The following is a 13186-nucleotide window of genomic DNA, read 5'->3' on the forward strand; positions in this document are numbered from 1 at the left end:
AGAGACAGAAAAAAGGGCAGGGGTCTACGAGAGACAGAAAAAAGGGCAGGGGTCTACGAGAGACAGAAAAAAGGGCAGGGGTCTACGAGAGACAGAAAAAAGGGCAGGGGTCTACGAGAGACAGAAAAAAGGGCAGGGGTCTACGAGAGACAGAAATAAGGGGAGAGTTCTGCAGTAGAGTCAGAGACACGGGCAGAGTTGTGTGGGAGAGACACTTATAAGGGCAGGGTTCTTTAAGAGCTGCATTAATAAGTGCAGACTTTTGTGGGAGAGGTAGGAATAAGGGCAAGGGTCTAGTGTAAAAGCAGAAATAAGGGCATGGTTCTAGAGTAGATGCAGAAATAAGGGCAAAGTCTAGGGTAGATGCAGAAATAAGGGCTGGGGTCTACAGTAAAAGCAGAAGGGCAGGGGTCTAGGGTAGAAGCAAAAATAAGGGCAGGGTCTAGGGTAGAAGCAGAAATAAGGGCAGGGTCTAGGGTAGAAGCAGAAATAAGGGCAAGGTCTAGGGCAAAAGCAGAAATAAGGGCAGGGTTCTAGGGTAGATACAGAAATAACGGCAGGGTTCTAGGATAGAAGCAGAAATAAGGGCAGGGTTCTAGGGTAGATGCATATATAAGGGCAGGGTTCTAGGGTAGATGCAGAAATAAAGGCAAGGTTCTAGGGTAGATGCAGAAATAATGGCAGGGTTCTAGGGTAGAAGCAGAAATAAGGGCAGAGTCTAGGGTAGATACATATATAAGGGCAGGGTTCTAGGGTAGATGCAGAAATAAAGGCAGGGTTCTAGGGTAGAAGCAGAAATAAGGGCAGAGTCTAGGGTAGAAGCAGAAATAAGGGCAGGGTTCTAGGGTAGAAGCAGAAATAAGGGCAGGGTTCTAGGGTAGAAGCAGAAATAAGGGCAGGGTTCTAGGGTAGAAGCAGAAATAAGGGCAGGGTTCTAGGGTAGATGCAGAAATAAGGGCAGCGTTCTAGGGTAGAAGCATAAATAAGAGCAGGGTTCTAGGGTAGATGCAGAAATAAAGGCAGGAGTCTAGTAGAAGCAGAAATAAGGGCAGGGTTCTAGGGTAGAAGCAGAAATAAGGGCAGGGTTTTAGGGTAGACAGAAATAAGGGCAGAGTTCTAGGGTAGAAGCAGAAATAAGAGCAGGGTTCTAGGGTAGAAGCAGAAATAAGGGCAGGGTTCTAGGGTAGAAGCAGAAATAAGGGCAGGGTTCTAGGGTAGAAGCAGAAATAAGGGCAGGGTTCTAGGGTAGATACAAAAATAAGGGCAGGGTTCTAGGGTAGAAGCAGAAATAAGGGCAGGGTTTTAGGGTAGACAGAAATAAGGGCAGAGTTCTAGGGTAGAAGCAGAAATAAGAGCAGGGTTCTAGGGTAGAAGCAGAAATAAGGGCAGGGTTCTAGGGTAGAAGCAGAAATAACGGCAGGGTTCTAGGGTAGAAGCAGAAATAAGGGCAGAGTCTAGAGTAGAAGCAGAAATAAGGGCAGGGTTCTAGGGTAGATGCAGGGAAAAAAGGCAGGGTTCTAAAGTAGAAGCAGAAATAAGAGCAGGGTTCTAGGGTAGACAGAAATAAGGGCAGGGTTCTAGGATAGAAGCAGAAATAAGGGCAGAGTTCTAGGGTAGAAGCAGAAATAAGGGCAGGGTTCTAGGGTAGATACAAAAATAAAGGAAGGGTTCTAGGGTAGATGCAGAAATAACGGCAGGGTTCTAGGGTAGAAGCAGAAATATTGGCGGGTCCTAGGGTAGATGCAGAAATATGGGCAGGGTTCTAGGGTAGAAGCAGAAATAAGGGCAGGGTTCTAGGGTAGAAGCAGAAATAAGGGCAGGGTTCTAGGGTAGAAGCAGAAATAAGGGCAGAGTCTAGAGTAGAAGCAGAAATAAGGGCAGAAGCAGAAATATGGGCAGGGTCCTAGGGTAGATGCAGAAATATGGGCAGGGTTCTAGGGTAGATGTAGAAATAATGGCAGGGTTCTAGGGTAGAAGCAGAAATAAGGGCAGAGTCTAGAGTAGAAGCAGAAATAAAGGCAGGGTTCTAGGGTAGAAGCAGAAATATGGGCAGGGTACTGGGGTAGATGCAGAAATATAGGCCGGGTTCTAGGCTAGATGCAGAAATATGGGAAGGGTTCTAGGGTAGATGTAGAAATAAGGGCAGAGTCTATGGTAGAAGCAGAAATAAGAGCAGGGTTCTAGGGTAGAAGCAGAAATAAGGGCAGAGTCTAGGGTAGAAGCAGAAATAAGAGCAGGGTTCTAGGGTAGACAGAAATAAGGGCAGGGTTCTAGGGTAGACAGAAATAAGGGCAGGGTTCTATGATAGAAGCAGAAATAAGGGCAGGGTTCTAGGATAGATGCAGAAATAACGGCAGGGTTCTAGGGTAGAAGCAGAAATAAGGGCAGGGTTCTACGGTAGAAGCAGAAATAAGGGCAGGGTCCTAGGGTAGATACAGAAATAAGGGCAGGGTCCTAGGGTAGATACAGAAATACAGGCAGGGTTCTAGGGTAGATGCAGAAATAAAGGCAGGGGGGGTCTAGGGCAGAAGCAGAAATAAGGGCAGAGTCTAGGGTACATGCAGAAATAAAGGCAAGGTTCTAGGGTAGATGCAGAAATAAAGGCAGGGTTCTAGGGTAGATGCAGAAATACAGGCAGGGTTCTAGGGTAGATGCAGAAATAAGGGCAGGGTCTAGGGTAGATGCAAAAATAAGAGCAGGGTCCTAGGGTAGATGCAGAAATAAGAGCAGGGTTCTAGGGTAGAAGCAGAAATAAGGGCAGGGTTCTAGGGTAGACAGAAATAACGGCAGGGTTCTAGGGTAGATGCATATATAAGGGCAGGGTTCTAGGGTAGAAGCAGAAATAAGAGCAGGGTTCTAGGGTTGACGCAGAAATGAGGGCAGAGTCTAGGGTAGTAGCAGAAATAAGGGCAGAGTTCTAGGGTAGATGCAGAAATAAGAACAGGGTTCTAGGGTAGAAACAGAAATAAAGGCAGGGGTTCTAGGGTAGAAGCAGAAATAAGGGCAGGGTTCTAGGGTAGAAGCAGAAATAAGGGCAGGGTTCTAGGGTAGAAGCAGAAATAAGGGCAGGGTTCTAGGGTAGAAGCAGAAATAAGGGCAGGGTTCTAGGGTAGAAGCAGAAATAAGGGCAGGGTTCTAGGGTAGAAGCAAAAATAAGGGCAGGGTTCTAGGGTAGAAGCAGAAATAAAGACAGGATTCTAGGGTAGAAGCAGAAATAAGGGGAGGGTTCTAGGGTAGAAGCAGAAATAAGGGCAGGGTTTTAGGGTAGAAGCAGAATTAAGGGCAGAGTCTAGGGTAGATGAAGAAATAAAGGCAGGGTTCTAGGGTAGATGCAGAAATAAGAGCAGGGTTCTAGGGTAGATGCAGAATTAAAGGTAGGGTTCTAGAGTAGATGAGAAAGAAAGGCGGGGTTCTAGGATAGATGCAGAAATAAGGGCAGAGTCTACGGTAGAAGCAGAAATAAGGGCAGGGTTCTAGGGTAGATGCAGAAATGAAGGCAGGGTCTCCTAGGACAGTAGAAGACGTGGGATGGTGGAGCAAGGGAGACAGAGACAGATTGTTATAACTCGTAAGCACTGACCTGGGTGTTTGGAAGTGCTGGTACAAAGCATTGTTAAAGGAGTCTTCACTTCTGTAACATGGAGACTTCACAACATCTATATAAAGTGCCTTTGCAAACGGAGGCTCAACAAGACAAGATCGACTTCCCTCTGTGGGCTCGTTGCTGAAGCGCTGGGCATAGGACATAAAAGAAGTGCATTGCAGTTAGATCAGCAGGATACATATGATCACAGAGATGAGAAATGTAACGAGCTGAAGATGACTATTAATGATCAACATGAACAGATGACATTTCCCTCCATCGGGCATTGGTGAGCAATGAGCACAGTATTTTATTCTATATATAAAGACTTAAATTACACATTTATTTACATGACTATAAGAGCATTACGTGATATGTATACAGCAGGGTCCGGGCGTGAATAGGGCTGTAAGATAAGACAGGGAAGGGGCGTCTCTAATCTAAGTGTAGAATAAAAGTTCTCATACAGAAAGCTAGAGGTAACATTTACAGCGTCATCGTTCAGGATCTCGTCAGGATTGCAGATAAATATCTTGTAAATACTTCAGAATTCTGTTCAACCAATTTTATTTCTACATTATCTATTGTATAGACACAAAGGCTTAAAAAGTCCATCAACTACAAACCTGCAGAAACTGTGTTGATCCAGAAGATAAAACAAAAACCCCAGTGAGACAGCTGCTAATTTATCCTCACAGGAAGGAAGATTGTGATAAATCCCCTGGATCACCCTATAATGTCCCCTCCTAATCATATCTACAGATACCATTTCCTGCAAGAAAGTGTTAGGAACTCCTTCAGTCAGCACGACAGAACCCGAAATCTGCTCCGATGTCTGGTGTTCGCTGGAGCCCCTAGTGGTGGGGTCAGACTTGGCTGCAGACGAACGGAGGGTCGTGTAGTGTGCACTGACTGCGGAGAACCCTGAGGCAGCGTAGTAGAACACAGCGATGTGAGATCCAGGCAAAAGGTCCAGGGCCGGCAGCAGACAGGGATATCAGAAAACGAGCCGAAGTCAGGGGTCACAGGCAATACGACAAAGTCCAAAAACAAGCCAGGGGTCATACACGGGAAATCCAATAATAGAATAAGCACAGGAGCAGGGAAACAGGAACAGGAGCCTAGCTAAACAGGAAGCTATAACTGGCAATGAGGCTTAGTCCTCACTGCCTTAAATAGCAAGAAGGCCCAATAGGAATCATGATAACAGAAACCCCTCCCACTGTATGACTCTGCACTGACACAATGCTGACAAAAACCAAGCCAGTACCAATACAGTAAATATATAAGACTCCCATAAGAGTCTATAGATAAATATAACAACCCTACCTTTCCTTGCTGATCTGTGCCCGGGTGTCAGCCCGCTGGCCGGGCGCTGCGGCCTCTGTATTACAGCGTCCCGGTTGTTGCCTAGGCAACCGAGACGTCAGAGGCGGAAGTGACACCCCGGTCGTCATGGAGACAGTCGGGGCGTCTGAGAAAACCGGAAGCGAGCCGCGGCGGCCCGTCGGGGAGCCGCGGTTCGTAACAGTACCCCCCCCTTGAGGAGGGGTCAATGCACCCCGACTTCCAGGTTTCCCCGGATATTTTTTGAAGAAGTCCTTAATGAGTTGTTTAGCATGAAGATGCTTTTGCGGCACCCAAGATCGCTCCTCCGGGCCGTAGCCCTTCCAGTGGACCAAAAAGTGGATTTGACTTTGCACCCTTTTGGAGTCTAGAATCTTTTCAACAATAAACTCTTGGTGTCCTCTGACTGAGACAGGACGAGGTCTGTGCAATTGACGTGGTCTGAATTTATGTGACCATGTGACTGCTTTCAACAAGGAACAATGGAATGTGTTAGGAATTTTGAGTGAAGGAGGAAGTTTCAACTTGAAAGCCACAGGATTAATCTGTTTAATAATGGAGAAGGGTCCAATGAAACTAGGACCCAACTTCCTACAAGGTTGCTTAAGTTTAATGTTGCGGGTAGACAGCCACACCTTGTCCCCGACCCTGAAAGGACATGGTCCACGATGCTGATCAGCATAATGCTTAGACTTAAACGAAGCTTGTTTGAGGGCAAGGTGAACCTTTCTCCATATCCGGCACAGATAAGAAATCGAAGAACTAGATTTAGCTTGATTCCAGACTTCCAGCGAGTTGGACCGAGGATGGAATCCGAGGTTACAGAAGAATGGCGATACCAGAGTAGACGAATAGCACGAGTTGTTGTAGGCGAATTCTGCCCATGGAAGCAGAGCAGCCCAATCACTATGGCATTTAGTTACATATAAACTGAGAAATTGCTCAAGGGATTGATTAACCCTCTCCGTTTGTCCGTTGGACTGTGGGTGATACCCTGAAGATAGACATAGTTTGATTCCTAATTGGGCACAGAATGCTCTCCAGAATGTGGCCACAAATTGGGAGCCACGGTCAGAGACAATGTTAACAGGAAGTCCATGGAGCTTGAAAACGTGCTGAATGAATAGAGATGCCAAGGTTTTAGCACATGGCAATCCTACAAGAGGGATGAAATGTGCCATCTTACTAAATCTGTCCACTATCACCCAGATGGTGTTAAAGCTGGATGAGCGCGGTAATTCCACGATGAAATCCATCGATATGTGGGTCCAGGGTCTCGCTGGAATGGACAGTGGCATAAGAGGCCCGGCAGGACGTTTGCGAGAAGACTTGTTCCTGGCACAGGTTTCACAGGATAACACAAACTCTTTGGTATCTGCTGCCAAGGAAGGCCACCAGACGGAACGAGACAGAAGTTCCAATGTCTTGGATACTCCAGGGTGACCTGAGGTTTTATTATCATGACATTCGGTGAGAACCGTCCTCCTCAGATAATCCGGTACGAATAATTTACCCCTGGGAGTAGCTGATGGTGCCAACTGTTGGAGATCACGGAGAGTTGTGCCAAGATCCTGAGTTAGGCCAAGGACTACTTTGGATGCCGGAATAATGAAAGTGGTTTCTGCGAGGGAAGGATGAGAGGCGATAAAACTGCGAGACAAGGCGTCCGCCTTAATGTTCTTGGATCCGGGCCGGAAGGTAATGGTAAAGTTGAAACGGGAGAAGAAGAGGACCCACCGGGCTTGTCTGGAGTTCACAATCTTGGCAGATTGAATATACTGTAGATTTTTGTGATCGGTATATACTCTAACAACATGATTAGCTCCCTCTAGCCAGTGGCGCCACTCTTCAAATGCCCACTTGATTGCCAGCAACTCCCTATTTCCGACGTCGTAGTGGGTCTCAGCGGAGGAAAATTTCCTGGAGAAAAATGCACAGGGGTGCAGGCAGTGATCATTGAGATCTTTCTGAGAAAGGATGGCACCTGCCCCGACGTCAGAAGCGTCCACTTCGATAATAAAGGGTAACTCTGGATTGGGGTGTCGGAGGACAGGTGCAGAGATGAACGCCTCTTTTAACTCCTGAAAAGACGTTAAAGCAGTAGAGGACCAATTAACGGTATCGGCCCCTTTTCGGGTAAGGGCTGTAATTGGAGCCACTAATACAGAGAATGACCGGATGAATCGCCTATAGTAATTAGCGAATCCTAAAAACCTCTGAATGGCTTTAAGATTGCTTGGCCGGATCCAATCGAGAACTGCCTGTACCTTACTGGGATCCATGGAGAAGCCACGAGGAGAGATGACATATCCGAGGAACGTGACCCGAGTGACTTCAAACTCGCATTTCTCGAGTTTAGCGAAGAGGCAGTGCTGGCGGAGTTTCCGAAGTACCTGTCTGACATGAGTACGGTGTTGCTCCAGTGACTGGGAATAAATCAAAATATCGTCAAGATACACTACAACGAATCTCCCCAGGAATTCTCGTAGGACATCATTAATAAAATCTTGAAACACTGCGGGGGCGTTACATAGGCCGAAGGGCATGACCCGATATTCATAATGGCCTGAGTGAGTGTTGAAGGCCGTCTTCCACTCATCGCCCTTTTTGATTCGAACCAGATTATATGCCCCCCGCAGATCGATCTTGGAGAATATCGTGGCTAATTTGAGCTGATCAAAAAGCACGGAGATGAGTGGCAACGGATAGGTATTTTTCATGGAAATCCCATTTAGACCCCTATAGTCTATGCACGGCCGGAGGCTCCCATCTTTTTTTTCACAAAGAAGAAACCCGCTCCTACGGGTGATTTGGATGGTTGAATGAATCCCTTACGTAGGTTTTCCTCCACATAATCATCCATAGACTTAGTCTCGGAAATAGACAAGGCATATAATCTTCCCCTAGGAAGCTTGGCATCCGGAACCAAATCAATGGAGCAATCGTAGCTACGGTGTGGGGGTAGAGAGTCTGCTACTTTTTTCGAGAACACGTCGTGGAATTCACGATAAGGCAATGGAAGAGATCCAGGGCAAGGCTGAACAATCCGGAGAGGAAGAGCAAGACAGGTTGAGGAACAAGCCTTACTCCATCGTATGATCTCTACCGTGCTCCAATCTATGTGAGGGTTGTGAAGTTGAAGCCAGGGATGCCCGAGGATCAATGGTACGGAGGAACAAGGAGTCAGAAAGAACGAGAGGACTTCAGAATGGAGAGCTCCCACCGTAAGCTGCAGAGGAGGCGTTTGATATGAGACCCTTCCGTCAGTTAACGGTCTGCCATCCAGTCCGCAGACCGTGATTTCCGAGTCCAAGTTTACGGACGGAATGCCCAGAGTCTAGGCAAAGTTTATATCCAAAAAATTTCCGGCTGCCCCACTGTCAAGAAAGGCAGGGATAGAAACGGATCGATTACCATACATGATCCGAGCAGGGATTAAGACAGAATTCTTGGAAGAGACCATCTGGAGACCTAGGCGTACCTCCTCCTTTACTCCTAGGCCTGGTCTTTTCCCGCCTTGTTCGGGCAGCTACGCAGGAGATGGCCTTTATTGCCGCAATAGAGACATAGCCCCAATGACCGCCGCCTGGATTTCTCCTCAGGGGACAGGCGATAAGCCCCTAACTGCATGGGCTCTGGTAAATCCTGAGGAACTGGGTAGACGGCTGGAGAGGACCAGGATGGTGAGGAGGCCTCCTTCTTGGACCTTCTTTCCTTGATCCTGCGGTCAATTTTAATAACCAATTGCATTAAGGCCTCCAAGGAAGAAGATGAAGGATACTGGACTAAGGAGTCCTTTATCTGCTCCGAGAGCCCAAGCCGGAACTGACTCCGTAGTGCGGGGTCATTCCACTGGCTGTCGACCGACCGTCGGAACTCGGCACAATACTCTTCCGCTGTCCGCCGTCCCTGTTTCAGCGCTCTTAGGTGGGACTCGGCCGAGGCCACCCTATCTGGGTCATCATATAAGAGACCAAGTGCGTTGAAGAAGGCGTCTACGGACTGCAGAGCTGGATTAACAGGAGTCAGACTGAACGCCCAGGATTGGGGATCGCCTTGGAGTAAGGAGATGACAATGCCGACCCTCTGTTGCTCCGAGCCCGAGGAGCGGGGCCTGAGACGAAAATACAGCTTGCAGCCCTCCTTAAAATTTCGGAATAAGGCTCTATCTCCAGAGAACCGGTCCGGAAGATTTAACTTTGGCTCAGGTGCCGGAGTTGCTTGTGAGGCCTTGGCGGCTTCTTCCTGAGCAGAAAGCCTGTGTGAAAGATCCTGAACCATCTGCGACACAACTTGGATCTGCCCTGCTAGGACTTGAGCCGGACTGGGTTCCATCGGTGGAAAAATAGGATCGTCTTTATTTTTGGCCAGTTATAATGTTAGGAACTCCTTCAGTCAGCACGACAGAACCCGGAATCTGCTCCGATGTCTGGTGTTCGCTGGAGCCCCAAGTGGTGGGGACAGACTTGGCTGCAGATGAACGGAGGGTCGTGTAGTGTGCACTGACTGGGGAGAACCCTGAGGCAGCATAGTAGAACACAGCGATGTGAGATCCAGGCAAAAGGTCCAGGGCCGGCAGCAGACAGGGATATCAGAAAACGAGCCGAAGTCAGGGGTCACAGGCAATACGACAAAGTCCAAAAACAAGCCAGGGGTCATACACGGGAAATCCAATAATAGAATAAGCACAGGAGCAGGGAAACAGGAACAGGAGCCTAGCTAAACAGGAAGCTATAACTGGCAATGAGGCTTAGTCCTCACTGCCTTAAATAGCAAGAAGGCCCAATAGGAATCATGATAACAGAAACCCCTCCCACTGTATGACTCTGCACTGACACAATGCTGACAAAAACCAAGCCAGTACCAATACAGTAAATATATAAGACTCCCATAAGAGTCTATAGATAAATATAACAACCCTACCTTTCCTTGCTGATCTGTGCCCGGGTGTCAGCCCGCTGGCCGGGCGCTGCGGCCTCTGTATTACAGCGTCCCGGTTGTTGCCTAGGCAACCGGGACGTCAGAGGCGGAAGTGACACCCCGGTCGTCATGGAGACGGCCGGGGCGTCTGAGAAGACCGGAAGCGAGCCGCGGCGGCCCGTCGGGGAGCCGCGGTTCGTAACAGAAAGGCTCAGATCCATTTATACATTATGCTCCCGAATTTACTATGACCCCATCATGAGGTAGCAGATCCACAGCTCTAGTACCCATATATATATATATTCACTGCAACAAGAGACAGGCAGGGCGCCTCATAGTGTAATACCAGATATGTAATATAACTAAAAAATGTATCATATGCGTACCATAAAAAATAGGATGCCCCATATAAAGACTCCAGTCGGTGACTAGAGGCCAAACGCGTCGGGTATATAGTGCTTGGTCGCTTACTGTTCCTGAATTGTATGCAGGTGTGGGGTACATTGGCCAGAATCGCCATGCTCGTTTTCCATCGACATATGAGGAGAGGACAGATAAGCTGTTTTAAACTGTGTTTCATGTACGGGCATACTTTTATCTAAGCCGCAATGTGGGGCTTTGTGCCTCTTTTTAATAAATTGTTTATAACCATATTGCATTCTGATGTCTGATGGTACTACACTATTCTGGCTATTTCTGAGTTCTAGTCCCTCCAGAGTTGTGTTGCTGTTTCCATTTGGGAGGAATATCTGCCATTCCCGCTTATGTCTGTGTTCCAGTGGTCCAATACAGACGGTACCTAGAGAGGATATATCAGCATACTATTCAAGCTATTATTACTTTAATCTCTGGCACATTTAATGCACAGGGGCAAACGCAGGATTTTTAAGGGGGGGTTTTAAGGGGAGCGAGAAAGAGATGCTTTCCATTTCGGCGAGTCTGAATTGTACAGCACCCGCGGCGCTGTCAAAGAATATTGTAGTACAATACAGCACTGCCGCGGATGCTTCTTTGACAGCGCCCCTGATGCACTATGTTTGGCGCCCCTTCTCTTTTGTGTGTATATATATATATATATATATATATATATATATACATATATATAGATGTATATATAGAACAAAGAGTGAAAAGACAACGGCGCTCAGTGTACACCAGCTATTCACGTGAACAAACGTGCTCAAAATATCATAAATCACATACAGTAGGCTGCTTCACTTTATAAACATCAGATTGCAGATGTAAAACCTATGTAGACAAAAAAGAAAGAAAAGCGCCAAACATAGTGTGATCATAACAATTATAACCCCCATATAACAACGAGTGCTAGTCTTATCTAGACATAGAAGAACTAGCTGACACTAAGAGATACACAAATAACATAACCCACATAAAGCAGCAAAAGGCTGCTCTAATCTATACATAGAGCTTCTAACAATGAGGGTAACCATAATAAATATAATGACTATATTGAGGCTTTTGAAATAGCTCCATTTCTCTGATATACTAATTGTTTTTTTCCCCTTGTTTCCATGTTGTGTATCTCATACATTCATTAGATTTATTATGGTTATCCTTTATTGTTAGTTAGAAGCTCTATGTATAGATTAGAGCAGCCTTTTGCTGCCTTATGGGGGTTATGTTATGTTTGTATCTCTTAGTGTCAGCTAGTTCTTCTATGTCTAGATAAGACTAGCACTCGTTGTTATATGGGGGTTATAATTGTTATGATGGCTTAATTAACTCCATTCAATGCGTTGTTATAAGTGGATACATAGGATGTGCAGACTATTATTCTGTCTGTCAGATTTACATCTGTCAGTGTCTGATTATATAGAAATAGGTGCAAAAATGCCCTTGGAAATGATTATAGTATGGGCGGAGTTACATGTATGGCCCGCTGTCTATTACTTATGCACTGGTGGCTAAATACTAATTTTTATGTATGTATGTTGAGGATTTATACCCTTTATGTTCTCTTTCTTTGTTTTTAATGTATTTATATGGTAGTGTTCGATCACTTAATTTTAATTCAATATCGAAAGTTATTATAGTATGGGCGGAAGTCTGCCGATGACTCAGTGCCCATATATGAAGTGTTTGTTTTTTCTTATTTTTCTTATCTAATGGGATTGTGGTGCGGCTATGATTTGTGAGGTTTAAATGAACTTATATTATCCATTTAAAATTATAATATCGGAGCAGAACGGAAGTGATGTGTTATACTGAGCAGAAATGACGCGTAGCTGTGGGCGGAAATGGAATGGTGGAGATCCAGCCCACACTTCTGATCAGTACTTCTCAATGATTGGAGACGGGAACTATAAAATAGAGGACCCTGTATTCGGTGGCATTTACCCTTTTGATAAAGTCTGTTGGAGACGAAACGCGTCAAGGGAGCAGTGCTTTCTGTGAGTCCCAGTCGGTGGTGAAGAGGAGGCTTCCTAAAGCTCTATCTAACAGATAAGTCTGCTTTATTTTTATCTAATGTACGGGCATTTATTTTCTTTTCTGGATACATCTTGCCATTTCTGATTAAAATCTGATTATATTTTATGAGAAGTGCCTATCTGTCATGAACGCACTACACTATTTTTTGCTATTTTCTCGAGTCCTAGTATGGAATCTATTGAATAGAAGGTGTAATCTACACAGGAGGGAGATCTGGACCCCAGTGGGATACTCATCAGATAAGCCAATATATTATTTCCCTTTGGTACACGGCCAATTTGGATTATTGGTTATTATTCTCAATCAATGATATCACACTACGTTTGGCGCTTTTCTTCCTTTTTTGTGTGTGTGTGTGTGTGTGTGTGTGTGTGTACATATATATATATATATATGAATATGAGAGAGAAAGAGAAAGAGAAATATATATCTACCTATATACCTATCTCTATATATCATATATATATATATATATATATATATATATATATATATATATATATATATATATATAGTACCCCTGACCGCTTACTATGGATCAGGGTGCTGTGGATGGATCCCCCTGGCCTATCACACTGACCAGAGCTGCAGGGTAGCGGCAGAGCGGTGGTACTGGAGAGATGGGTCTAAACCTCAGAGACAGACGGTGAACGGATTAGATTTAGGGTCTAATCATCTGAAGGTCGCAGGATAACAGCAATATTGAAGAAGTTGTCAAGCAGGGTCTTGAAGCAGAGTGATGTTTATTGCTCAAGTGTCCTGACAAGGACAGTTCCACTGATTAAAGGTATCAGTGGTCAGGTCAGATGGAACATCAGAATGATACATTTTAGTGTACAGGATAGTGCTTTTTATACAGATTTGGACACAGGCTATTTTTAGAAT

General features: G+C 45.7%; 1 protein-coding gene across 1 annotated transcript in view; it reads right to left on the reverse strand.

Annotated features, from left to right (window-relative positions):
* Nucleotides 1-13186, reverse strand: part of PEX6 (peroxisomal biogenesis factor 6) — a 71199-nt gene that overhangs the window by 53709 nt on the left and 4304 nt on the right. Inside the window, exon 2 of the mRNA XM_075204529.1 lies at nucleotides 3581-3732. Coding sequence (XP_075060630.1) covers nucleotides 3581-3732 — 152 coding nt within the window. The remainder of the gene's footprint in view (nucleotides 1-3580; nucleotides 3733-13186) is intronic.

The sequence above is a fragment of the Mixophyes fleayi genome, chromosome 3 (assembly GCF_038048845.1).
Source record: "Mixophyes fleayi isolate aMixFle1 chromosome 3, aMixFle1.hap1, whole genome shotgun sequence".
In the NCBI taxonomy this organism is placed as follows: domain Eukaryota; kingdom Metazoa; phylum Chordata; class Amphibia; order Anura; family Limnodynastidae; genus Mixophyes; species Mixophyes fleayi.